The 26328-nt window shown below is 45.8% G+C and overlaps 1 protein-coding gene across 2 annotated transcripts in view; it reads right to left on the bottom strand.

The window, feature by feature from the left end:
• Nucleotides 1-287: 287 nt before the first annotated feature.
• DNAJC5 (DnaJ heat shock protein family (Hsp40) member C5) overlaps nt 288-26328 on the bottom strand; it is a 41969-nt gene continuing 15928 nt past the window's right edge. The window contains exons 2-6 of one of the 2 annotated variants that reach the window (XM_044296622.1): nt 13676-13790; nt 12957-13170; nt 9026-9197; nt 4949-5074; nt 288-3252 (exon numbers count right to left, since the gene is read on the bottom strand). In XM_044296622.1, the coding sequence (XP_044152557.1) occupies nt 4968-5074; nt 9026-9197; nt 12957-13170; nt 13676-13782 (600 nt within the window). In that variant the 5' untranslated portion in view covers nt 13783-13790 and the 3' untranslated portion in view covers nt 288-3252; nt 4949-4967. Of the gene's footprint in view, nt 5075-9025; nt 9198-12956; nt 13171-13675; nt 13791-26328 lie in introns of both variants that reach the window. The other variant, XM_044296621.1, reaches the window with a different exon arrangement.

Here is a 26328-nt window from a genome sequence, read left to right as displayed (position 1 = left end):
AAAGGTCATAGATCAGAGATAAGTAGCCGCCAGCTGAGATACCTGACAGAACACAGAGCATGCTACTAGAGAATCTCAAGACTGCACAGAGAATAGGGCTCAATTTTTTTTTTAAATAAAGGCCAATTGAATTTCTTTTTTAATGCAATAATAAAAAAATAAAAAATGCCCCAAAAGGTGTACATAGCCTTTAAGAGCGATTATATTCAGAGCTGTTTTGTCATAGATCACAAAATACTTTGGGGATCAACCAGAGACTCAAAAACCCACGAGACACCCGTGTGAGGTTCCTGCACCAAAACATTTATTTTACAGTAGTGGTTGAGATAATTTAACATCCGTCTGGCTTCGTTTCACGTTAGGTAATATTCAAACATACGTAATGACATGCTACAAACAAAAACATGATTTTTTCCTCTGCAAAATGTTCAGAGGGACCTCAGCGTCACCCCGACCCCAACCCAGCCCCCCTTCAGATACTAGACATACAGATCTGCAGACGCCAACACTTGCAACATTTACTCCTGGCAGGAGGAGGAGAGCAGAAACTATAATACAGAAGAGCAGAGACAAAGAGAGGAACATTCCTGCAGATCTGATGCGATGCGCATTATGAACTCTCAAGGGTCAGTTTAAAAATACTTTGCTTTACTTCCTGTGTATGGAGTTGTGTCATATCTCCCACTCCAGTCACAACCAGAGCTGCACTCACATGCATCCAGCCATTTCAGTTACTGCACTGAGGGAGACGCCATGTTTATTCCTATATCTGATTAAAAGCAGCAGCTTCCCTCATGCAGCCTATAGGCTGCCAGCTAGGCCAAGTCTAGGGTTTATACAGTACATCAATAATGGTCAGCACCCACAAATTGCAGAGAAGCAGAAGCCCACAGCACCTTTTAATAGAAGATTGCAAGTTTATTTATTCTAGTTGTCATAGGGCTGACTCAGTGTTTCGGTCCGTCCCAGACCTTGGTCGCGGCCTATAATACTTGTAAAGTACATGCATCAGTATATATAATCAAAAAGATGCGAGACCGCACCTCAAAGTATAAATTGACCATTAGATGTAATTGTCTGGACTTACCTGTACGACACTACTTCATCACTAACAAATCACTGCATTAGTCAACTACAGTTTCAGGTTCTAGCATATTTACACATCCCCCCTCCGAGGTGGTAATCGCATAAGACTCACAAATTGTACTGGATACACGAACTGCAGACACTGTCCCCATATGGTCTCAAGAGACTCTGATCCTAAAGGGGTTTTTCAGTAATTAATAATGATGACCTACCTACACGATAGGTCATCAATATTAGATTGTCAGGGGTCAGACACCTGGGACCCCCGCCGATCAACTGTTAGAAGAGGCCAGCGCTCCGCGAGTGCGGCAGACTCTTTCTAGGCCGTGTGATTTTACCATACACCTACCATATGTACTAGTTGCAGCTTAGCCCCATGAAAGTGAATGGGGCTGAGCTGTAATACCAAGCAGAACCACTATATGATGTACGGCGCTGTGTTTGGAGAGCTGACAGGAGCGCAGCAGCTTCCTGAAACAGCTGATCGGCAGGGGTGCCAGCACTGGGACCCCCCACTAAGGTTATAATGATTACCTATCCTGATCTATAGTGCATGGGCTATGTTCCCTCCCTGTTGCCAGCATCCCCGCTCTCTCTATATTACTCCTTTCTAACGTACTTTTATCCATATGGTAATGAGCCTCTAGGTGCTATGTGGGCGTCGATTCAGCACCTAGAGGCTCCGTCTACTGACCATTTTCGCCGCCCATGTAGTTCTTCTAGCCCGCCCCGCAACTCTTGATTGAAATCCGATTTGCCTGCATCTGTCTAAATCCCGCCCCTGCGCTTCTGTATTTGGCTCAGGCAGTGAATGCCGCGCTCCTGGTGCCGGCTTTCTCACTGCGCCGACTACGTTACAGTGAGATAGCCGGCACCAGGGATTTAGACAGATGCAGGCAAATCGGACATTAATCAAGAGTTGCGGGGCAGGCTACATGGGCGGCCAAAATGGTCAGTAGACGGAGCCTCTAGGTGCTGAATCGACGCCCACATAGCACCTAGAGGCTCATTACCATATGGATAAAAGTACGTTTTTTTAGGTGAACGGCCGCAGACAGAAGTGAACAAAGGCGACTTATGTACTGCTGACACTAGCACATCGCTAGTGTCAGTCAGGTACATATGGCAAAATCTGATGGTAGACGCCCTTTAAAGGCTACTTTCACATCAGCGTTTTCCTTTCCGCCATTGAGATTCGTCATAGGAACTCAATACTGGAGGAAACCGCTTCCGTTTTGTCCCCATTCATAGTCAATGGGGACAAAACTGAACGGAATGAAACGGAGCGCACCAGAATGCCAGCATGGTCCAGCAAAAATGTAGATGTGAAAGTAGCCTAATTAACATATCTGCTCATTGCTTCAGGGCTCCGCTATATATGACATTTCTTCTGTGTGGTGCTCATATGTTCGAGGGGGCAGTTTTTGCCAATTAATTCTAATCATGGATAATTGACTTGCTGGTAGGTTACTTTGGAGACATGCATTTTATGTAATTTAAAGCCTTCAATTTTTTTCTTAGACTCCTTGACTTTCTCTCTGATTATATATGTGTGTATACTGACGCATGGATTTTATGAATAATTATAGGCCATGACCAAGGTCCAGGATGGAGCGAAACACTTGAGTCTGCCCTTTGCACTGATTGGAGCGCTAGAGTAAAGAAACAATCACCTTCCAATCTACTATTAAAGTGGGCCACGGTTTTCTCCTCCTCTGCTGAGTGTGGGCTGTGTCTGTTGGCTCAATGTGGGAAGATTCCAAACTGGTATCTTGAATTACTTTAAAATGTAGCTTTGTGAATGGAGGGGATGTCATGAATTAAGATGGGGCCATTGTCAGTAAAGGCCATCGTAGCATCTCCGAGTGGGGAGAAAAGAGAGGAGCGCATCGTAGTGTATTAATGAAGGTCATGCCAATTTCATTACACACCTTTAGGAATTTCTTTTTTAATTAGATTGATATTTTAACATGTATATTCTGGACAGAATCAGTGGGACAAGACATTTTTCCAGGCAGTGCCGCCATCTAGTGGCGAGTGGTTGTAATGCCAGTCACTAATCCTAATCACAGACAGAAAGTTTTCAGCCTTGTCCACCAAAAAGACAGCACAGTCCTGATAGTCTGCGGTTGGTTGCTCATACACTGTTTTGTCTACGCTTACACCCTGCAAGTAAAGAAAAAAAACGAGAAAATAAACAGGCCATCACAAATGTCAAATATACTGATCTACAGCCTCAAGGCTTAAACTGGCGCCTCCTGGAGAGTCATGGCACAGGTGGTTGAGCGACGCTCAGCTTGGCTGGTATTACGCATAGGGATATAAGACGACAGTGCCTACATACATTCACAGCGAATATTTGGAAACTTTAGGATACACTGCATCCAAGACAGACCACCGGACACTCCCTACACCTGACCCCATTTGTACGAAGTGCCCACTGTACAGGCTACGGAGGCGGCTCCCAAATTCACAAACAAGTCCGTGATGCCTCCAGAAAACATTAGGAAGCTTGTATTGTTCCCAAAACAGAGAAAGTCTGAACATGACATAAGTGACAGGTAACCCTCTGTGCGCTGCGCCACGGTTATCAGATTGTCTCAGCACTGAAAGTGCTAGGACCCGTGACAAGCCACTAGGTGGGAAGGTGGGAAGGGGGGAAGCTCACATATCTTTGGCATAGTGACAAATTCTCTCCCAGCACCAGACAAACACACACCATACAGCGCTGAGTACACTAGTGGCACTATATACAGATAAATACAGCGCTGCAAAGTACTAGACATTATATACAAATAAATATGGCGCTGGCTTCCTACACCAACAGTATGCAGGGGGTTGAGTATGCAGTCACTGTGCCAGGGATGCACAGTTTAGTGGCTGAGAGCTGCTCCCAGAACGCACTGTCCCTTACTAACTACGTATTAAAACAAGAGTACTCCCATTTCTGGAGGTGGGATCACTTACACATGAAATGTAAAAGAGAGCGGAGACAATGGGCTACAATGCAATCACTGGGGGCTTCAGCAGGACTAGACTGGAGAAGGGCAAAGACTAATTGACAGAGCACCACCTACAGATCATACAGGTGTATCACACCTCAAAAATAAAACGTTCTCAAAGCACAATTTTTGCCAAAAATTTCAGGCTCCCAGAAAGGTTTGTAAAAAACCTTAAAGAAATGTTTTTTAAATTAAGTTTTTGTTGTCAGAGGGAGTGTATATGGTCAGGCCAATTCCACTGTCTGTCAGTAAACAATTTTACAAAGAATAAAATGACAACGTTCCAGCAGCAGAACCGTCCGTCCTCTTCTGTAAATCGTCCTTCATGCCAGGAGAGAGCAGCTGATAGGGCACTCACACACCACAGGCCCACCCCTGCGGTACCACGCACTCAGACTACAATGTTACGCAGACAGAAATAAAACTCCTCTTGGAGGGGGGCACAGGGAAAAAAAACAAAATCGGTACTAAAACATCACTTCCTGCCCCCATCACGCCGACCTGAAATATGACACATCGCGAGAAAGTGGCAAAGGGCTGGATTCAGCACACGCTCAGAGACCGAGGGTAACAAAGGGTTCAGAAGGGAGGGGTGCGGAAGTAACAGGTCCCCATACAAAAATATACCCATTAAAAACTAGACATAAACAAAAATAAATTAAAAATATTTGATCATGAAAAGGAAAGGTGGGGGGGGTAAGGGAAGCGAGTGGTGAGCATGCGCTTTACTCCCTGGATGTTCAATCATCGCACCGAGGGGACAAGATAATTAGCTGGTCAAATGAGGGGCTGGGGGTATGATTACACAGAGGGCTGTAGGATGAGATCAGTTCTCCCCCCTCCTCTCTAGTCCTAGTGACCTGGGGGTCCCGCATGTGATCAGTTGAATGCGCTGTCGGTACGGTAACTGGCATGGGAGTCGCTGGTGAGCTGTGTGGTCTCCGTGGCTGAACTGGGTTGTACCAACACTGGGATATCAGCAGCATCTAAAATGGAAATGTGACATTAAGAGATATTTATGGTTAGGGTTGTAAGTAGCCTAATAAAGCAGGTGCAAGTGCAGTGTATGCCCCTTTAATGATTAGCGAGCTCATCAGACTTGTGCATGGTTCGCTTGATAAATGGCTTCTTAAAGGGGTGGTCCGGGATTTTGATATCAATGGTCTATCCTCAGGATGGGGGTTGCATTCTGGCACCCCCGCTGATCCACTGCTTGAGAAAGGCTGTGGCGCCTAGGTGAGCACGGCGGATTCTTCCTAGGCCAGGGATGTCACGTTCGTCAGTCACAGCTCAGCCCCATTCAACTGAATGGGCCTGAGATGCAATACCAAGCACACCCGCTATACAATGGACCGTGCTGTGCTTGGTGAGCTTTGAGGTGACTGCGGCCTCTTCAACCAGCTGATGAAGTTGAACCCCCACCAACCAGACATTGACAACCTATTCTGAGGATAGGCCTTCGATATCAAAATCCTAGACAATCCCTTTAACCCTTTCCAGGCTGATTAAAAAGAGGTACCTACCCAAAACATAACATACATAAAGTATACAAAAAAAAATGTGCAAATTTAAAACACAAGTATTAAATAACACAAACTTCTGGCTATCTGGACCTAAAATAACAAAGCATACAATAAATCCAGCCATTATGGGTAGTGGCCAGGGATCGGTGAGTACCATCACACATGCTTCAGATATTAGGTCCTTATGATTTGGATTTTAAATACGTCACAATTGGGTTAGTGATTGATATGCTCGCCCATTGGGGTTTTCTTTTAGGACTACTTTTCTGTTTACTCCTCTAGGCATTATGTACACATTTTATTACACTCATTGACAAAAGTAAAATACTGCACCAAGAAGGAGTTGTGGGAATGTGTGAACGTAATGATGATCTATGTAAGTTATTACAATATTAAACGAAAGGATAACTTTACTGGGGAAAACTACAGTGGAAACTAGGCTCTAGTACCCCGTTTGGCCGCCTCTAACCTGGATACAAGAGGAGTTGGGCATGAAGGCACAGGTTCTGTATGCTATCCTAAAGCACATTTCCCCACAGACCTGTAGATCCTACAGACTTGTAGGTTGCCAAAGTTAATGTTCCAGCCGATCCATTAAATGCTCAACTGGTGAAAAATATGGCGACTGGGAAGGCCACCAAAGTATTGCAATCTGGTGGAGACAATCCCAGGAAACACCAGTTGAAAGCCCTGCCATGAGAGGCTACACACATGTGGCTGCAGGATGTCCTTCACATATCTCTGAGCTTTTGTCCCTCTTATCACTTCTAGGGGGGACTGACTGCCGTATGCGATGGCTCCCCAGATCATGACACCAGCAGTTGGAGCAGTGTGCCTTTCCACAGCGAATGCAGGATTGAAGCTCTCACCATGAGTCCTCCATACTTGAACACAACGGTCATGGGATCCCAAACATAAACATATATGGTTCCATTCAGTTGCAGTCCAGGCTTCTATTTCATGGCACCACTACAAGCGAAGGCAACAGGGGCTGGCTCTTGATGGCAGGGCATGTCATGACACCAAATTTCCTTCTGTTGGAAACTGTCTGGGCAGAGACAGGGTGTGTAATAAAGGGGCCACTTCTGTCTGGATGGTGGATAATAAGACTGTGGGACTGGCCTGTCTGGGTCGTCCAGAACTAGTTCGCCGTGTGCGCCTTCATGTAACTACTGCTCCCAACAGCACCTAACAGCTAGGTCAGAACAACCTAAATGGCAGAAAATTTATCAGAACGACAATCCCGATTCTCTCTGTCCTAAAGTCCGTCAACTGGGCAAAAATTTGAGTGTGCCGTAGATGCATGTCTACCAGTCAACAATCGCTCACCAAGAGGTACACGACCCAAAAGTAGCCTCTGAGAGCCTTTTTATAGGGCATTGTGGCAAGACTCAATGTCCAAACTGACCATCCTGTACTTTTCTGCCTGAAACATGGCTGCATGCTGAGTTTTGAAGCAATCTGACATTTCTATCTAGGTGCATCTATAATTCTGTTATCCACCTATCCCACTTGGGTTATTAGGTTTTACTCTATACTGAGGTGTGTTTTATCCAATGTGGTTACAATGTTTTAGCATGCAAGAGACTTTCTGGGGCCATTGAAACATAAAACCACATACAATACCACGACTGTTCTGTAAAAAGTATTACGGTATTTGTATTAGGGCTCATTCACACGAGCGTATGAATAAGTCGTCATCCGTTCCACAAAAGATGCGGACAGCACACAGTGTGCTGTCCACACCTGTAGTTCAGTTCCACGGCCCCGCAAAAAATATAGAGCATGTCCTATTCTCGTCCGCAAATGCAGACAATAGGCATTTTATTTTAAATTGGTGGCCACATGCGGTCTGCAAATTGCAGACCGCACACAGACCGGTATACGTGTTTTGCGGAACCGCAAAACACTGCAGTCGTATAAATGTCCCCTTACTGTGCATGAACAGATTGGCTGTCACAGTATGGTACTACATGCCCGGTACTGCTCTTCACCTGTGCCAGGATGAGCTTCTCCTTTGGACACCAGGTCAGGAAGCTCCATTTTATTTTCTAGTACATATTGGCCCACATCAGCTAATCTGAGTGCACCAAGATTTTGGTATAAATTTAACCAAAAAGTGATGCAATTTGGCGCATCTAGGTTTAGAGAAGGGTTCTGCCCCGAATTAAAAAAAGGTGTGCGACTTAATGGGAGAGGGTGTGACCCATGATGTGACATTTTGCATCAAAAATGGCACCACAATTCTGGCATAAAATTCAGTCTTAAACTAAGCCAACCCATAGCTGGTATACAGCGGGAGAAAAGTGTCTGTCCCTGTACCACATTTATCACCCAGCCTGAGCTCCCGTGAAGAATCTGGTCCAGGTCCAGACAGCTTGTCTACACACTAGTTTACACTATCTATAGGATTATTAAATCTGCCCCTGTGTGTTGTGTATGGGACCATTTGGGGATTCAGGGGTACCACTGCATCTTCATTTCCTCATATGATTCACCAATTTATTTATTGAAAGGCCTAAATATTCAGTATTTTGTGATTCTTTAATTCACTGTAGTTAGCGTATTTGTACTGACTGCGATTTTCTGTTTTCCCATTTTTTACTCCCTGTCTTCCCAGAGCCATAACTTTTTTATTTTTCATTCACATAGCTGTATGAGGGCTTATTTATTTGTAGGACAAGTTGTACTTTTAATGGCACCATTTACTATTGTGTACAGTGTAGTGGGAAGGCTGGAAGCTGGGGGAGAAAAAAAAAAATATATATATATATCCAAATGGGGTGGAATTGCAAGAAGAAAACCAATTCTATGGGTTTCGTTTTTACGGCGTTCTGACCTGTTCCCTTCATTCTCCAGGTCAGTACAATTACGCAATACCACAATTATATATTTATACTGCAAATAAAATAAAAACTTTGGGGGAAGAAATAATTTTTTTCACAGCTATATTCTGACCCCATAACTATTTTTTTGGGTTATGTTTATGGACCTTATCCAGGCCTTTGCTGTGTAAAGCAGCAGAAACCCAACAGTTAGTGCTCCCGCAGTACTTGCGAGTGGGCGCCGTCTTTAAAGACCGGACCTCTGCCATACATGTCCAGCGGAGGTCCAGAAAGGTTTAAACAGATTCAGGATTATTAAATAGTGCCAGGTTATCAAACTGATGCAGAGTTCAAAGAATTTTAGGGTATTGGCACAACTGGTAAATTACAAAATTTAAAAAAGGGGACCAAACCACATTCTGCACAAAACAGTAGATATGAACACACTTGAGATGGGATGTTATGTGGGTAACCTGAGGCCATATGGATTGGAAGAGAGAAAGACTGGTTGACATGACAAAATGGCGGCGCTTCTTCTTTGCGTCTTTTTAAATGTCCCATAAGTTATCCAACCTCTAACATCACTTACCCCTTTCATCAGACTGCAGTTGTGCCTCCAGGTCCTCGGGGGACACGTAAAAGTCTGTCTCCTCCCCTTCAGGAGGCCGTGGTTTACATTTTCCACAGCAGCAATTACAGCAACAGCAGAGACAGCAGCAGCAGTAACATCCGGTGATCAGGCCGCAGAACATGAAGAGAGCCTGAGGAGACGAGAAAAAGTTATATACAGCAGTCACAGCGTGTAAAGAACAGGGACTGCAGCTATACAGAGAGCTCAATGCAAGGAGCCTGAGGAAATGGGACCAGGGGCTGTAACGCAATATTCGGAGCCTGAAGAGATCAGAAAAAGATATACACTACAACCAGGGGTGCAAGGACCAGGGACTGCGGTTAGACAGAGAGTTCAATTTATATAGTCTGGAGGGACTGTGGAAGTACTGGACCTACAGTAAATACAGTATCTCACAAAAGTGCACCCACCCCTCACGATTTTGTAAATATTTTATTATAACATTTCATGGGACAACACTGAAGATCTGACACTTTGATGCAATGTAACGTAGTCAGTGTACAGCTTGTATAACAGTGTGAATTGGGTGCCCCCTCAAAATAACTCAACACACAGCCATTAATGCCTAAACCGCTGGCAGCAAAAGGGAAAACACCCCTAAGTGAAAATGGACAAATTGTGCCCAATTAGCCATTTTCTCTCCCCAGTGTCATTTGACTTATTAGTGTTACAAGGTCTCAGGTGTGAATGGAGATCAGGTGTATTAACTCTGGTGTTATCGCTCTCACATTAGTCACTGAACGATCAACATGGCACCTCATGGCAAAGAACTCTCTGAGGATCTGAAAAAAATAGTTGTTTCTCTAAGTAAAGATCGCCTAGGCCAGTGATGGCTAACCTTGGCACTCCAGCTGTGGTAAAACTACAACTCCCAAGATGCCCCCCTTGCTTGGCTGCTCTCAGAACTCTATAGAAATAAATGGAGCATGCTGGGAGTCATAGTTTAACCACAGCTGGAGTGCTGAGGTTAGCCATCACTGGCCTAGGCTATAAGAAGTTTGCCAACACCCTGAAACGGAGCTGCAGCACGGTGGGTAAGACCATACTGTGGTTTAACAAGACAGGTTCCACTCAGAACAGGCTTCACAATGGTCGACCGAGGAAGTTGAGTGCACGAGCTCAGAGTCATATCCAGAGGCTGTCTTTTCAAAATAGACGTATGAGTGCTGCCAGCATTACTGCAGAGGTTAAAGGGGTGGGGGTCAGCCTGTCAGTGCTCAGACCATACGCCGCACACTGTATCAAATAGGTCTGCATGTCGTCCAAGAAGGAAGCCTCTTCTATAGCTGATGCACAAGAAAACCCCCAGTTTGCTGAAGATAAGCAGTATAAGAGTATGGATTACTGGAACCATGTCCTGTGGTCCGATGAGACCAAGATAAACTTATTTGGTTTAGATGGTGTCAATCGTGAGTAGCGGCAACCAGGTCAGGAGTACAAAGACCTACAGTCAAGCATGGTGGTGGGAGTGTCAGTTTGGAGCTGCATGAGTGCTGCCAGCTGTGGGGAGCTACAGTTAATTGAGGGAACCATGAATGCCAACATGTACTGTGACATACTGAAGCAGGCATGGCATGGGGCTCATATTGGGATCTGATTAACATTGGGGGTCTGATTGGTGGTCCGACCTGAGGTCTAATAAATATTTTTTCTCATTTTCCTCCTCTAAAACCTAAGTGCATCTTAAGGGCCGATGAGTCTTATAGTGTAAAAAATATAGTAGATCCTAGAAGACCAGGAGCTCCAGGTATACATAGCACCCAATAAAAAAATAAATTAAAAAAAAGGAATATCAGGGAATCCATCTATACATAATGCTTAATATATGGATCATGGGGAGACCAGGAACATCAGTTATCCATTGCACTCAATATAAAAAGCCTACAGGTATAGATAGAATTCTATACACAGATTATGAGAAGGCAAGGGACTCCAAGCACACAATGCATTCAGAAAGTCTTCAGAGTCTTTCACAGGCACAGATCTGGAGAAGGGTACAAAAAAAGTGCTGCACTGAAAGTTCTCAAGAGCACAGTGGCCTCCATAATTCTTAAAATGGAAGTTGTTTGGGACAATCAAGACTAAGTAATCAGGGCAGAACAGCCTTGGTATGAGATTTGACCAAGAACCAAATGATCACTCAGCTCTAAAGATCCTGTGTGCAGATGGGAGAAACTTCCAAAAGGTCTGGACTTTATGGCAGAGTGGCCAGAAAGAAGCCTCTCCTCAGTAAGACGCATGAAAGCCCACCTGGAGTTTGCACAAAAAGAAAAAGCACCTAAATGACTCTGCAGACTGAGAAACAAGACTTTCTGGTCTTATGAAGCCAAAATTTAACTTAACATCTTCTAAGTGTCATGTCTGGAGGAAACTAGGCACTGCTCACCTGCCCAATATCATCCCTACAGTGAAGCATGGTGGTGGTGGCAGTATCATGCTATGGGGGTGTTTTTAGTAGCCCAGCCAGAGCCCTGACTTGAACCCCATCAAACTTCTCTGGAGAGACCCGAAAATGGCTGTCCACTGACTGTCCCCATCCAACCTGACAATGCTTGAGAGAATCTGCAGAGAAGAATGGCAGAAAATCCCTAAATCCAGGTGTGCAAACCTTGTGGCATCATAACCAAGAAGACTGGAGGCTGTAATCTCTGACAAACCTGCTTCAAATGAGTAAGTCCTGAGTAAAGGGTCTGAATACTTATGTCTAAGATTTTAGATTTTCCTTTTCAATAAATTACCAAAGATTTCAAACATTCTGTTTTCTCATTAGGGGGCATTGAGCGCAGAATGATGCAGGATTATTATTATTTTTTAGCACAAGGCAGCAACATAACAAAATGTAAAAAAAGTAAAAGGGTCTAAAGACTTTCTGAATGCAATATACTGAGAATTAGGTATACATAGAGTCTGATTACCATGGGATCTACCGTATTTTCCGCCCTATAAGACGCCCATAAGACAAACCTAGGTTTTAGCGGAGGATAATAAGAAAAATATTTTTCAATAGACCTCAGTTCACAGCCCCAATCAGACCTCAGATCAGACCCCAATGTGAATGAGCCTCAATCAGACCTCAGATCATGCTCCCAATTTTATTAAGACCCCAATAAGACCTCAGCTTAGACCCCAATGTGAATGAGCCTCAATCAGACCTCAGATGAGATCCCCATACCTCAGAGAAAATAAAAAATAAACTTACCTCTCCTGCTCTAGACTTCACGGGTTCCCAGGATCGAGCTCTTTGTTCCTCCTGCCGCGCGCTGTGCTGTGACCCGACACGCACAGCGTGAGGTCGCAGAGTGTTCAGCTGATGGTAGAGGACCAGGAAGCAGTGAGTACAGAGCCAGGGGAGTGCTGTATTCACCGCTTCCCGGGCCTCCGGTACTAATGAGCGCTTCCATAGTGGAAGCACTCATTAGTATTCACCCCATAAGACAGTGACATTTTTACCCCTCTTTGTGGGGAAAAAAGTACGTCTTTTGGGGCAAAAATATGGTGCATACTGAGTGCTACTTATATACAGACAGCCCAGGAAGACAATGGACTCCAGGTAAATATAGTACTCAATATGTAGAGCCTGTGGGGATCAGGGACTCCATCTATAAGTAGCACTAAATATACAGAGCCTATGGGGATCAGGAGCTTCACGTATAACTAATGCTCAACATATAGAGCCTGAGGATACCATGGACTCCAGGTATAAGTAGTACTCCATATACAAATCACAGGGAGATGAGGGACTCCTGCTTTACATAGCACTCAATATATAGAGCCTGAGGCATACAGTTATACATTGCAACTAATGAATAAATCTGAAAAGTGTGCAAATTACAGCAACCTCCAATAACAGGCTAGATCGTTCCTGACGCTCCTCATTCTCATGACTTACCTTCGCCCACCAGCTGGACAGCACAAAGTATGTGTTGACATTCTCCTCCCCAAACTGTTCCGCCACGTAGAGTCCGAGTGACCCGTACTTGTCATAGATATTTCTCTTCGTGGCGTCTGTTAATATACCGTGTGCGTTGTTGATCTCCTTGAATTTCTCGGAGGCTTCTGGATTATCTGGGTTTTTATCTGGATGGTATTTCAGTGCTAGCTTCCTGCAAGATGCAATAACATATCCTATATAAACACCTGCAGCTTTCCTATGCATTTCATGAAAGCACATCAATTTTAAGATCTCTGTTTGTGGTCAGTGAATAGGAACCTTCCTGTTTACAGTCTGAAAACCTATATAGACCTTATACTCCTCTCAGCTGAAGGCTTACAATTGTATTTAGTCAGATGATCCTCTGTGACTTCTAAACTAAAAAACACTGCAACAAACTATCAGAAAGGAGATTGATTTGTGCTGTTGGGATATGTAGAGTTCATAAAGGATTGCCTAGATTGGATACAACTGTAGCAAACCATCAAATGTGTGAAGTACTTGGTCTGTACAAGTTTTTGCTACTTCAATAGGCCCGATCCTTTTTTCTCACTGTATGAAGCTGCTGCCGGCATGCATGTGCATCCAGAGGAAGGGGGTACATGGGAGGGACAGAGTGGTTGGCTCAATAAGAGTTGTCCGACAACTGCAGAAGGTATATGGGCAACTTTACTCACCGGTAACATCTTTTGATGTCATCAGATGTGGCATTCTTGTCCAGTCCTAGAACATGATACAGGGATTCTCCAGAGGTAGACAGGGAGCGCTGCCGTTGGTCCGCCATCTTGGTCTCTAAAGAGAAAAAAAATGTTAGTGCAGTTTTTGCACTGGCCACTAGGCCTAATCATAGACGCCACATCTTGGCCTGTACAGATCACTTTACTGTAGTTACCTGTCGTTCCGATCCTGCATGCAACGATATCAACTCTGTCTAGGTAACACTGGATCCACCATTCACAATAGGTGATATCACAGCTTATCTACTCCCTCCTCCTGACCTCTGCACAGGTCACAGCATGCCTAGAAAACTCTCCCATAGAAGTCAATGAGGTCCCCTTCAGTCCATTGTGACTATGGCCCATGTGGCTTCTCATCACTTTTCTAAAGTGGAGTGGAAGGGGGTGGGGCTTAGCAGGAGGGGGTGAAGCCGTCTGCAGCCCACCCGAGTTACCACAATTGACACTAGAAAGGGACGTGCCTCTTAAAATATTTGCGGCAACACGCTCTAGGGCACACAAGATCAACACTGGAGTAGGAAACGTTGGTCTTGATAAACCTCCCATAGGATTCCTTCCTCTCTTAATCAACCCTAAGTTGTAGTTTTACACCAGCTGTAATTCCATAGAGCGGATACTTCCAGATCTAAGGCCCCTTTCACATGAGCGAGTCTTACGCGCGGGTGCAATCCGTGATGCAAACGCATCGCGCCCGCACAGAATCTGGACCCATTCATTTCAGTGGGGCTGTGTACACGAGCGTTGGTTTCCACGCATCATTTGTGCGTCACGTGAAAAATCGCAGCATGCTCTATATTCTGCGATTTTCACGCAACGCTGGTGCCATAGAAGTGAATGGGTCTGCGTGAAAATGGCATTGTATCTGCAAACAAGTCTAGATGCGATGCGTTTTTTCACGGAGATGTTGCTTGTACACAATCAGTTTTTTATCACGCGCGTGCAAAACGCATTAAATCACATTGCACCTGTGCGATAAAAACTGAACGCGATCGCAGGCAAAACAGAATGACTGCCTGCGAAAACGCACATTTTTCAATGAATGCATTAACAACACATCAGGACAAGCTCGTCTGCAAGGGGCCTAAGAGTCCATTAAGTTATAGGACAGAGGGCTTTTTTTTTTTTATAATACTCATATACATACAGATATATGCACAAACAGGAGCAGAATAAAATAAAGCACGGCGGATCAACAGATGGTCAGTGCCACCGCTACGGAATTCAGAAAACGATGGCACGAAGGAGGAGACATGAAGTAAGCAGCGACAAGGAGTCTGTCAGAGGGACAAATGTCCTCACACAGAGTTAAATCCCCTCGGGGAAAAGTCCCTTCTAATACACTGTGTGATCACCCCTCCTCCCCGCCATCTGCTGCTTAGTGCGTATTCTCTCTCTAATGATCTACGGGGCCCTAGGTGCGAGGATGCTATCATAGATAATAAGTAGAGTTGAGCGAACACCTGGATGTTCGGGTTCGAGAAGTTCGGCCGAACATCCCGGAAATGTTCGGGTTCGGGATCCGAACCCGATCCGAACTTCGTCCCGAACCCGAACCCCATTGAAGTCAATGGGGACCCGAACTTTTCGGCACTAAAAAGGCTGTAAAACAGCCCAGGAAAGAGCTAGAGGGCTGCAAAAGGCAGCAACATGTAGGTAAATCCCCTGCAAACAAATGTGGATAGGGAAATGAATTAAAATAAAAATTAAATAAATAAAAATTAACCAAAATCAATTGGAGAGAGGTTCCATAGCAGAGAATCTGGCTTCCCGTCACCCACCACTGGAACAGTCCATTCTCAGATATTTAGGCCCCGGCACCCAGGCAGAGGAGAGAGGTCCCGTAACAGAGAATCTGTCTTCATGTCAGCAGAGAATTAGTCTGCATGTCATAGCAGAGAATGAGGCTTCACGTCAGCCACCACTGCAACAGTCCATTGGCATATATTTAGGCCCAGCACCCAGGCAGAGGAGGGAGGTCCCGTAACAGAGAATCTGTCTTCATGTCAGCAGAGAATTAGTCTGCATGTCATAGCAGAGAATGAGGCTTCACGTCAGCCACCACTGCAACAGTCCATTGGCATATATTTAGGCCCAGCACACACACAGGCAGAGGAGAGAGGTCCCGTAACAGAGAATCTGGCTTCATGTCAGCAGAGAATCAGTCTGCATGTCATAGCAGAGAATGAGGCTTCACGTCAGCCACCACTGCAACAGTCCATTGGCATATATTTAGGCCCAGCACACACACAGGCAGAGGAGAGAGGTCCCGTAACAGAGAATCTGGCTTCATGTCAGCAGAGAATCAGTCTGCATGTCATAGCAGAGAATGAGGCTTCACGTCAGCCACCACTGCAACAGTCCATTGGCATATATTTAGGCCCAGCACCCAGGCAGAGGAGGGAGGTCCCGTAACAGAGAATCTGTCTTCATGTCAGCAGAGAATTAGTCTGCATGTCATAGCAGAGAATGAGGCTTCACGTCAGCCACCACTGCAACAGTCCATTGGCATATATTTAGGCCCAGCACCCAGGCAGAGGAGGGAGGTCCCGTAACAGAGAATCTGTCTTCATGTCAGCAGAGAATTAGTCTGCATGTCATAGCAGAGAATGAGGCTTCACGTCAGCCACCACTGGAACAGTCCATTCTCAGATATTTAGGCCCCGGCACCCAGGCAGAGGAGAGAGGTCCCGTAACAGAGAATCTGTCTTCATGTCAGCAGAGAATTAGTCTGCATGTCATAGCAGAGAATGAGGCTTCACGTCAGCCACCACTGCAACAGTCCATTGGCATATATTTAGGCCCAGCACCCAGGCAGAGGAGAGAGGTCCCGTAACAGACAATCTGGCTTCATGTCAGCAGAGAATCAGTCTTCATATCATAGCAGAGAATCAGGCTTCACGTCACCCACCACTGTAAGAGTCAATTTTCATAAATTTAGGCCCAGAACCCAGGCAGAGGAGAAAGGTCCCGTAACAGACAATCTGGCTTCATGTCAGCAGAGAATCAGTCTTCATATCATAGCAGAGAATCAGGCTTCACGTCACCCACCACTGTAAGAGTCAATTTTCATAAATTTAGGCCCAGAACCCAGGCAGAGGAGAAAGGTCCCGTAACAGACAATCTGGCTTCATGTCAGCAGAGAATCAGTCTTCATATCATAGCAGAGAATCAGGCTTCACGTCACCCACCACTGTAAGAGTCAATTTTCATAAATTTAGGCCCAGAACCCAGGCAGAGGAGAAAGGTCCCGTAACAGACAATCTGGCTTCATGTCAGCAGAGAATCAGTCTTCATATCATAGCAGAGAATCAGGCTTCACGTCACCCACCACTGTAAGAGTCAATTTTCATAAATTTAGGCCCAGAACCCAGGCAGAGGAGAAAGGTCCCGTAACAGACAATCTGGCTTCATGTCAGCAGAGAATCAGTCTTCATATCATAGCAGAGAATCAGGCTTCACGTCACCCACCACTGTAAGAGTCAATTTTCATAAATTTAGGCCCAGAACCCAGGCAGAGGAGAAAGGTCCCGTAACAGACAATCTGGCTTCATGTCAGCAGAGAATCAGTCTTCATATCATAGCAGAGAATCAGGCTTCACGTCACCCACCACTGTAAGAGTCAATTTTCATAAATTTAGGCCCAGAACCCAGGTAGAGGAGAAAGGTCCCGTAACAGACAATCTGGCTTCATGACAGCAGAGAATCAGTCTGCATGTCATAGCAGAGAATCAGGCTTCACGTCAGCCACCACTGCAACAGTCCATTGTCATAAATTTAGGCCCAGCACCCAGGCAGAGGAGAGAGGTCCCGTAACAGACAATCTGGCTTCATGTCAGCAGAGAATTAGTCTGCATGTCATAGCAGAGAATCAGGCTTCATGTCAGCCACCACTGCAACAGTCCATTGGCATATATTTAGGCCTAGCACACAGGCAGAGGAGAGGTTCATTCAACTTTGGGTAGCATCGCAATATAATGGTAAAATGAAAATAAAAATAGGATTGAATGAGGAAGTGCCCTGGAGTCCAATAATATATGGTTATGGGGAGGTAGTTAATGTCTAATCTGGACAAGGGACGGACAGGTCCTGTGGGATCCATGCCTGGTTCATTTTTATGAACGTCAGCTTGTCCACATTGGCTGTAGACAGGCGGCTGCGTTTGTCTGTAATGACGCCCCCTGCCGTGCTGAATACACGTTCAGACAAAACGCTGGCTGCCGGGCAGGCCAGCACCTCCAAGGCATAAAAGGCTAGCTCTGGCCACGTGGACAATTTAGAGACCCAGAAGTTGAATGGGGCCGAACCATCAGTCAGTACGTGGAGGGGTGTGCACACGTACTGTTCCACCATGTTAGTAAAATGTTGCCTCCTGCTAACACGTTGCGTATCAGGTGGTGGTGCAGTTAGCTGTGGCGTGTTGACAAAAGTTTTCCACATCTCTGCCATGCTAACCCTGCCCTCAGAGGAGCTGGCCGTGACACAGCTGCCTTGGCGACCTCTTGCTCCTCCTCTGCCTTGGCCTTGGGCTTCCACTTGTTCCCCTGTGACATTTGGGAATGCTCTCAGTAGCGCGTCTACCAACGTGCGCTTGTACTCGCGCATCTTCCTATCACGCTCCAGTGCAGGAAGTAAGGTGGGCACATTGTCTTTGTAGCGTGGATCCAGCAGGGTGGCAACCCAGTAGTCCGCACAGGTTAAAATGTGGGCAACTCTGCTGTCGTTGCGCAGGCACTGCAGCATGTAGTCGCTCATGTGTGCCAGGCTGCCCAGGGGTAAGGACAAGCTGTCCTCTGTGGGAGGCGTATCGTCATCGTCCTGCCTTTCCCCCCAGCCACGCACCAGTGATGGACCCGAGCTGCGTTGGGTGCCACCCCGCTGTGACCATGCTTCATCCTCATCCTCCTCCACCTCCTCCTCATCCTCGTCCTCCTCGTCCTCCAGTAGTGGGCCCTGGCTGGCCACATTTGTACCTGGCCTCTGCTGTTGCAAAAAACCTCCCTCTGAGTCACTTCGAAGAGACTGGCCTGAAAGTGCTAAAAATGACCCCTCTTCCTCATCCTCCTCCTCCTCCTCCTGGGCCACCTCCTGTTCCATCATCGCCCTAAGTGTTTTCTCAAGGAGACATAGAAGTGGTATTGTAACGCTGATAACGGTGTCATCGCCACTGGCCATGTTGGTGGAGTACTCGAAACAGCGCAACAGGGCACACAGGTCTCGCATGGAGGCCCAGTCATTGGTGGTGAAGTGGTGCTGTTCTGTAGTGCGACTGACCCGTGCGTGCTGCAGCTGAAACTCCACTATGGCCTGCTGCTGCTCGCACAGTCTGTCCAGCATGTGCAAGGTGGAGTTCCACCTGGTGGGCACGTCGCATATGAGGCGGTGAGCGGGAAGGCCGAAGTTACGCTGTAGCGCAGACAGGCGAGCAGCAGCAGGATGTGAACGCCGGAAGCGCGAACAGACGGCCCGCACTTTATGCAGCAGCTCTGACATGTCGGGGTAGTTGTGAATGAACTTCTGCACCACCAAATTCAGCACATGCGCCAAGCAAGGGATGTGCGTCAAATTGGCTAGTCCCAGAGCTGCAACGAGATTTCGCCCATTATCACACACCACCAGGCCGGGCTTGAGGCTCACCGGCAGCAACCACTCGTCGGTCTGTTGTTCTATACCCCGCCACAACTCCTGTGCGGTGTGGGGCCTGTCCCCCAAACATATGAGTTTCAGAATGGCCTGCTGACGTTTACCCCGGGCTGTGCTGAAGTTGGTGGTGAAGGTGTGTGGCTGACTGGATGAGCAGGTGGAAGAAGAGGAGGAGGAAGCCGAGAAGGAGGAGGTGGCAACAGGAGGCAAAGAATGTTGCCCTGCGATCCTTGGCGGCGGAAGGACGTGCGCCAAACAGCTCTCCGCCTGGGGCCCAGCTGCCACTACATTTACCCAGTGTGCAGTTAGGGAGATATAGCGTCCCTGGCCGTGCTTACTGGTCCACGTATCTGTGGTTAGGTGGACCTTGCTACAGATGGCGTTGCGCAGTGCACACTTGATTTTATCGGATACTTGGTTGTGCAGGGAAGGCACGGCTCTCTTGGAGAAGTAGTGCCGGCTGGGAACAACATACTGTGGGACAGCAAGCGACATGAGCTGTTTGAAGCTGTCTGTGTCCACCAGCCTAAATGACAGCATTTCATAGGCCAGTAGTTTAGAAATGCTGGCATTCAGGGCCAGGGATCGAGGGTGGCTAGGTGGGAATTTACGCTTTCTATCAAATGTTTGTGAGATGGAGAGCTGAACGCTGGCGTGTGACATGGTTGAGACGCTTGGTGACGGAGGTGGTGGTGGTGGTGTTGGTGGTACATCCCCTGTTTGCTGGGCGGCAGGTGCCAACGTTCCTCCAGAGGCGGAGGAAGAGGCCGAGGCGGCAGCAGCAGAATAGGCCGAGGCGGCAGCAGCAGAAGAGGTAGCAGGGGGAGCCTGAGTGACTTCCTTGGTTTTAAGGTGTTTACTCCACTGCAGTTCATGCTTTGCATGCAGGTGCCTGGTCATGCAGGTTGTGCTCAGGTTCAGAACGTTAATGCCTCGCTTCAGGCTCTGATGGCACAGCGTGCAAACCACTCGGGTCTTGTCGTCAGCACATTGTTTGAAGAAGTGCCATGCCAGGGAACTCCTTGAAGCTGCCTTTGGGGTGCTCGGTCCCAGATGGCGGCGGTCAGTAGCAGGCGGAGTCTCTTGGCGGCGGGTGTTCTGCTTTTGCCCACTGCTCCCTCTTTTGCTACGCTGTTGGCTCGGTCTCACCACTGCCTCTTCCTCCGAACTGTGAAAGTCAGTGGCACGACCTTCATTCCATGTGGGGTCTAGGACCTCATCGTCCCCTGCATCGTCTTCCACCCAGTCTTGATCCCTGACCTCCTGTTCAGTCTGCACACTGCAGAAAGACGCAGCAGTTGGCACCTGTGTTTCGTCATCATCAGAGACATGCTGAGGTGGTATTCCCATGTCCTCATCATCAGGAAACATAAGTGGTTGTGCGTCAGTGCATTCTATGTCTTTCACCGCTGGGGAAGGGCTAGGTGGATGCCCTTGGGAAACCCTGCCAGCGGAGTCTTCAAACAGCATAAGAGACTGCTGCATAACTTGAGGCTGAGACAGTTTCCCTGGTATGCATGGGGGTGATGTGACAGACTGATGGGGTTGGTTTTCAGGCGCCATCTGTGCGCTTTCTGCAGAAGACTGGGTGGGAGATAATGTGAACGTGCTGGATCCACTGTCGGCCACCCAATTGACTAATGCCTGTACCTGCTCAGGCCTTACCATCCTTAGAACGGCATTGGGCCCCACCATATATCGCTGTAAATTCTGGCGGCTACTGGGACCTGAAGTAGTTGGTACACTAGGACGTGTGGATGTGGCAGAACGGCCACGTCCTCTCCCAGCACCAGAGGGTCCACTAACACCACCACGACCATGTCCACGTCCGCGTCCCTTACTAGATGTTTTTCTCATTGTTATGGTTCACCACAACAACAAATATATTATTTGGCCCAATGTATTGTATTCAAATTCAGCGGGATATAAATTTGAGGCCTAGTATTTAGGCGCTGGGTGACCGGTATGGATTTAGTGACAGAATTAGACTTGGAAATGCACAGAAGCGTGTGTGTGTGAAGTTATTCTGAATGACCCAATGTGCACCTTGAATATTATATACCCTTTTAGGGATAGATTTCAAATAGCTCTGATATAGCAGAAACCACTAAATTATGAAATTGCTAAATTGGGAATTGTACTTCAACCCAGAACAAAAAATGTGCTTTGACGGACACTAAATATCTTGCCCAGCAACAACAGTACAACGGTGGGTAACGAGAGATTTAGAGGGAATTAAATTTGAGGCCTAGTATTTAGGCGCTGGGTCACCGGTATGGATTTAGTGACAGAATTAGACTTGGAAATACACAGTAGCGGGTGTGTGTGAAGTTATTCTGAATGACCCTATGTGCACCTTCAATATTATATACCCTTTTAGGGATAGATTTCAAATAGCTCTGATATAGCAGAAACCACTAAATTATGAAATTGCTAAATTGGGAATTGTACTTCAACCCAGAACAAAAAATGTGCTTTGACGGACACTAAATATCTTGCCCAGCAACAACAGTACACCGGTGGGTAACGAGAGATTTAGAGGGAATTAAATTTGAGGCCTAGTATTTAGGCGCTGGGTCACCGGTATGGATTTAGTGACAGAATTAGACTTGGAAATACACAGTAGCGGGTGTGTGTGAAGTTATTCTGAATGACCCTATGTGCACCTTCAATATTATATACCCTTTTTGGGATAGATTTCAAATAGCTCTGATATAGCAGGAACCACTAAATTATGAAATTGCTAAATTGGGAATTGTACTTCAACCCAGAACAAAAAATGTGCTTTGACGGGCACTAAATAACTTTCCCAGCTACAACAGGACAACGGTAACGAGAGATTTAGAGGGATTTAAATTTGAGGCCTAGTATTTAGGCGCTGGGTGACAGGTATGGGTTTAGTGACAGAATTAGACTTGGAAATACACAGTAGCGGGTGTGTGTGAAGTTATTCTGAATGACCCTATGTGCACCTTCAATATTATATACCCTTTTTGGGATAGATTTCAAATAGCTCTGATATAGCAGAAACCACTAAATTATGAAATTGCTAAATTGGGAATTGTACTTCAACCCAGAACAAAAAATGTGCTTTGACGGACACTAAATATCTTGCCCAGCAACAACAGTACAGCGGTGGGTAACGAGAGATTTAGAGGGAATTAAATTTGAGGCCTAGTATTTAGGCGCTGGGTCACCGGTATGGATTTAGTGACAGAATTAGACTTGGAAATACACAGTAGCGGGTGTGTGTGAAGTTACTCTGAATGACCCTATGTGCACCTTCAATATTATATACCCTTTTTGGGATAGATTTCAAAGAGCTCTGATATAGCAGGAACCACTAAATTATGAAATTGCTAAATTGGGAATTGTATTTCAACCCAGAACAAGAAATGTGCTTGAACGGACACTAAATAACTCGCCCAGCTACAGCACTAGGGACAGATTTAGCTGGATATAAATTTGAGGCCTAGTATTTAGGCGCTGGGTGACAGGTATGGGTTTAGTGACAGAATTAGACTTGGAAATACACAGTAGCGGGTGTGTGTGAAGTTATTCTGAATGACCCTATGTGCACCTTCAATATTATATACCCTTTTAGGGATAGATTTCAAATAGCTCTGATATAGCAGAAACCACTAAATTATGAAATTGCTAAATTGGGAATTGTACTTCAACCCAGAACAAAAAATGTGCTTTGACGGACACTAAATATCTTGCCCAGCAACAACAGTACAGCGGTGGGTAACGAGAGATTTAGAGGGAATTAAATTTGAGGCCTAGTATTTAGGCGCTGGGTCACCGGTATGGATTTAGTGACAGAATTAGACTTGGAAATACACAGTAGCGGGTGTGTGTGAAGTTATTCTGAATGACCCTATGTGCACCTTCAATATTATATACCCTTTTTGGGATAGATTTCAAATAGCTCTGATATAGCAGGAACCACTAAATTATGAAATTGCTAAATTGGGAATTGTACTTCAACCCAGAACAAAAAATGTGCTTTGACGGGCACTAAATAACTTTCCCAGCTACAACAGGACAACGGTAACGAGAGATTTAGAGGGATTTAAATTTGAGGCCTAGTATTTAGGCGCTGGGTGACAGGTATGGGTTTAGTGACAGAATTAGACTTGGAAATACACAGTAGCGGGTGTGTGTGAAGTTATTCTGAATGACCCTATGTGCACCTTCAATATTATATACCCTTTTTGGGATAGATTTCAAATAGCTCTGATATAGCAGAAACCACTAAATTATGAAATTGCTAAATTGGGAATTGTACTTCAACCCAGAACAAAAAATGTGCTTTGACGGACACTAAATATCTTGCCCAGCAACAACAGTACACCGGTGGGTAACGAGAGATTTAGAGGGAATTAAATTTGAGGCCTAGTATTTAGGCGCTGGGTCACCGGTATGGATTTAGTGACAGAATTAGACTTGGAAATACACAGTAGCGGGTGTGTGTGAAGTTATTCTGAATGACCCTATGTGCACCTTCAATATTATATACCCTTTTTGGGATAGATTTCAAATAGCTCTGATATAGCAGGAACCACTAAATTATGAAATTGCTAAATTGGGAATTGTACTTCAACCCAGAACAAAAAATGTGCTTTGACGGGCACTAAATAACTTTCCCAGCTACAACAGGACAACGGTAACGAGAGATTTAGAGGGATTTAAATTTGAGGCCTAGTATTTAGGCGCTGGGTGACAGGTATGGGTTTAGTGACAGAATTAGACTTGGAAATACACAGTAGCGGGTGTGTGTGAAGTTATTCTGAATGACCCTATGTGCACCTTCAATATTATATACCCTTTTTGGGATAGATTTCAAATAGCTCTGATATAGCAGAAACCACTAAATTATGAAATTGCTAAATTGGGAATTGTACTTCAACCCAGAACAAAAAATGTGCTTTGACGGACACTAAATATCTTGCCCAGCAACAACAGTACAGCGGTGGGTAACGAGAGATTTAGAGGGAATTAAATTTGAGGCCTAGTATTTAGGCGCTGGGTCACCGGTATGGATTTAGTGACAGAATTAGACTTGGAAATACACAGTAGCGGGTGTGTGTGAAGTTACTCTGAATGACCCTATGTGCACCTTCAATATTATATACCCTTTTTGGGATAGATTTCAAAGAGCTCTGATATAGCAGGAACCACTAAATTATGAAATTGCTAAATTGGGAATTGTATTTCAACCCAGAACAAGAAATGTGCTTGAACGGACACTAAATAACTCGCCCAGCTACAGCACTAGGGACAGATTTAGCTGGATATAAATTTGAGGCCTAGTATTTAGGCGCTGGGTGACCGGTATGGATTTAGTGACAGAATTAGACTGGGATATGGCCAAAAAATGAACAGACTATTGCTGGTTAAATGCACTTGGTGTGACAGCTTCACCCTGATGTAGGCTTTAGCCAAAAAACAACCACACCATTGAGGGTTAAATGCACTTGGTGACAGGCGCAGCTTGCCCCTGATTTTGTATATGGCCAAAAAATGAACAGACTATTGCTGGTTAAATGCACTTGGTGTGACAGCTTCACCCTGATGTAGGCTTTAGCCAAAAAACAACCACACCATTGAGGGTTAAATGCACTTGGTGACAGGCGCAGCTTGCCCCTGATTTTGTATATGGCCAAAAAATGAACAGACTATTGCTGGTTAAATGCACTTGGTGTGACAGCTTCACCCTGATGTAGGCTTTAGCCAAAAAACAACCACACCATTGAGGGTTAAATGCACTTGGTGACAGGCGCAGCTTGCCCCTGATTTTGTATATGGCCAAAAAATGAACAGACTATTGCTGGTTAAATGCACTTGGTGTCACAGCTTCACCCTGATGTAGGCTTTAGCCAAAAAACAACCACACCATTGAGGGTTAAATGCACTTGGTCGCAGCTTGTGCTGGCGCACCACAAGACACAAAATGGCCGCCGATCACCCCAGAAAAATGAGACTGACAAACGGTCTGTGCAGCCTAAAAACAGTGAGCAATTGAGGATCAGCAGCTCAATGATCCACAGCTGCAGATCGATCAGTTAATCAAGTCCTTTGGAGGAGTTAATCTGCCTAATCTCGCCCTACTGTCGCAGCCGCAACCTCTCCCTACGCTAATCAGAGCAGAGTGACGGGCGGCGCTATGTGACTCCAGCTTAAATAGAGGCTGGGTCACATGGTGCTCTGGCCAATCACAGCCATGCCAATAGTAGGCATGGCTGTGATGGCCTCTTGGGGCAAGTAGTATGACGCTTGTTGATTGGCTGCTTTGCAGCCTTTCAAAAAGCGCCAAGAAAGCGTCACAAAAGCGCGAAGAAAGCGACGAACACCGAACCCGAACCCGGACTTTTACGAAAATGTCCGGGTTCGGGTCCGTGTCACGGACACCCCAAAATTCGGTACGAACCCGAACTATACAGTTCGAGTTCGCTCATCCCTAATAATAAGCCATCAGACATCGGTGAATACAAACCTCCCCATTACCAGGACCAGCAGTGCTGACAAAATGCATTTGTCTGTAAGGTTTATTATAGAAACTTTCCAATCCATTGTCTCTGGGATCAGATCTCAGACAGTAGCAAACAATAACCAATCCTCACCTACTGAGTACAGATTCATGTTGTGCAGCATGATCAGCGAGACGGTAATTGTGTAACAAGCAACACCTGGTGGAAAACCACTTTGCAATGGGGGTCTTGCAAGTCTACTCAGCTCAAAACCTACTGCAGTTAATCCCAATATCCCAGCCCCCCCCCCCCCCCCCCAAGAAGCTGAGCTATGAGATGCTGTTTGATGGTTTTTAACACAGCACAGCTGCATTAATTGTGCCTGGCTTTTTGTTGTCATATATACAGTGGTCAAGGAAGCCAAGATCCAGGAGCTGTTTGAGATAGCTCCTTATCCACTGCTCAGGTTCGTTCCTTGAC

The sequence above is a fragment of the Bufo gargarizans genome, chromosome 6 (genome assembly GCF_014858855.1).
Source record: "Bufo gargarizans isolate SCDJY-AF-19 chromosome 6, ASM1485885v1, whole genome shotgun sequence".
NCBI classification, from domain to species: domain Eukaryota; kingdom Metazoa; phylum Chordata; class Amphibia; order Anura; family Bufonidae; genus Bufo; species Bufo gargarizans.
This window is presented reverse-complemented; position numbering and strand designations above follow the sequence as displayed.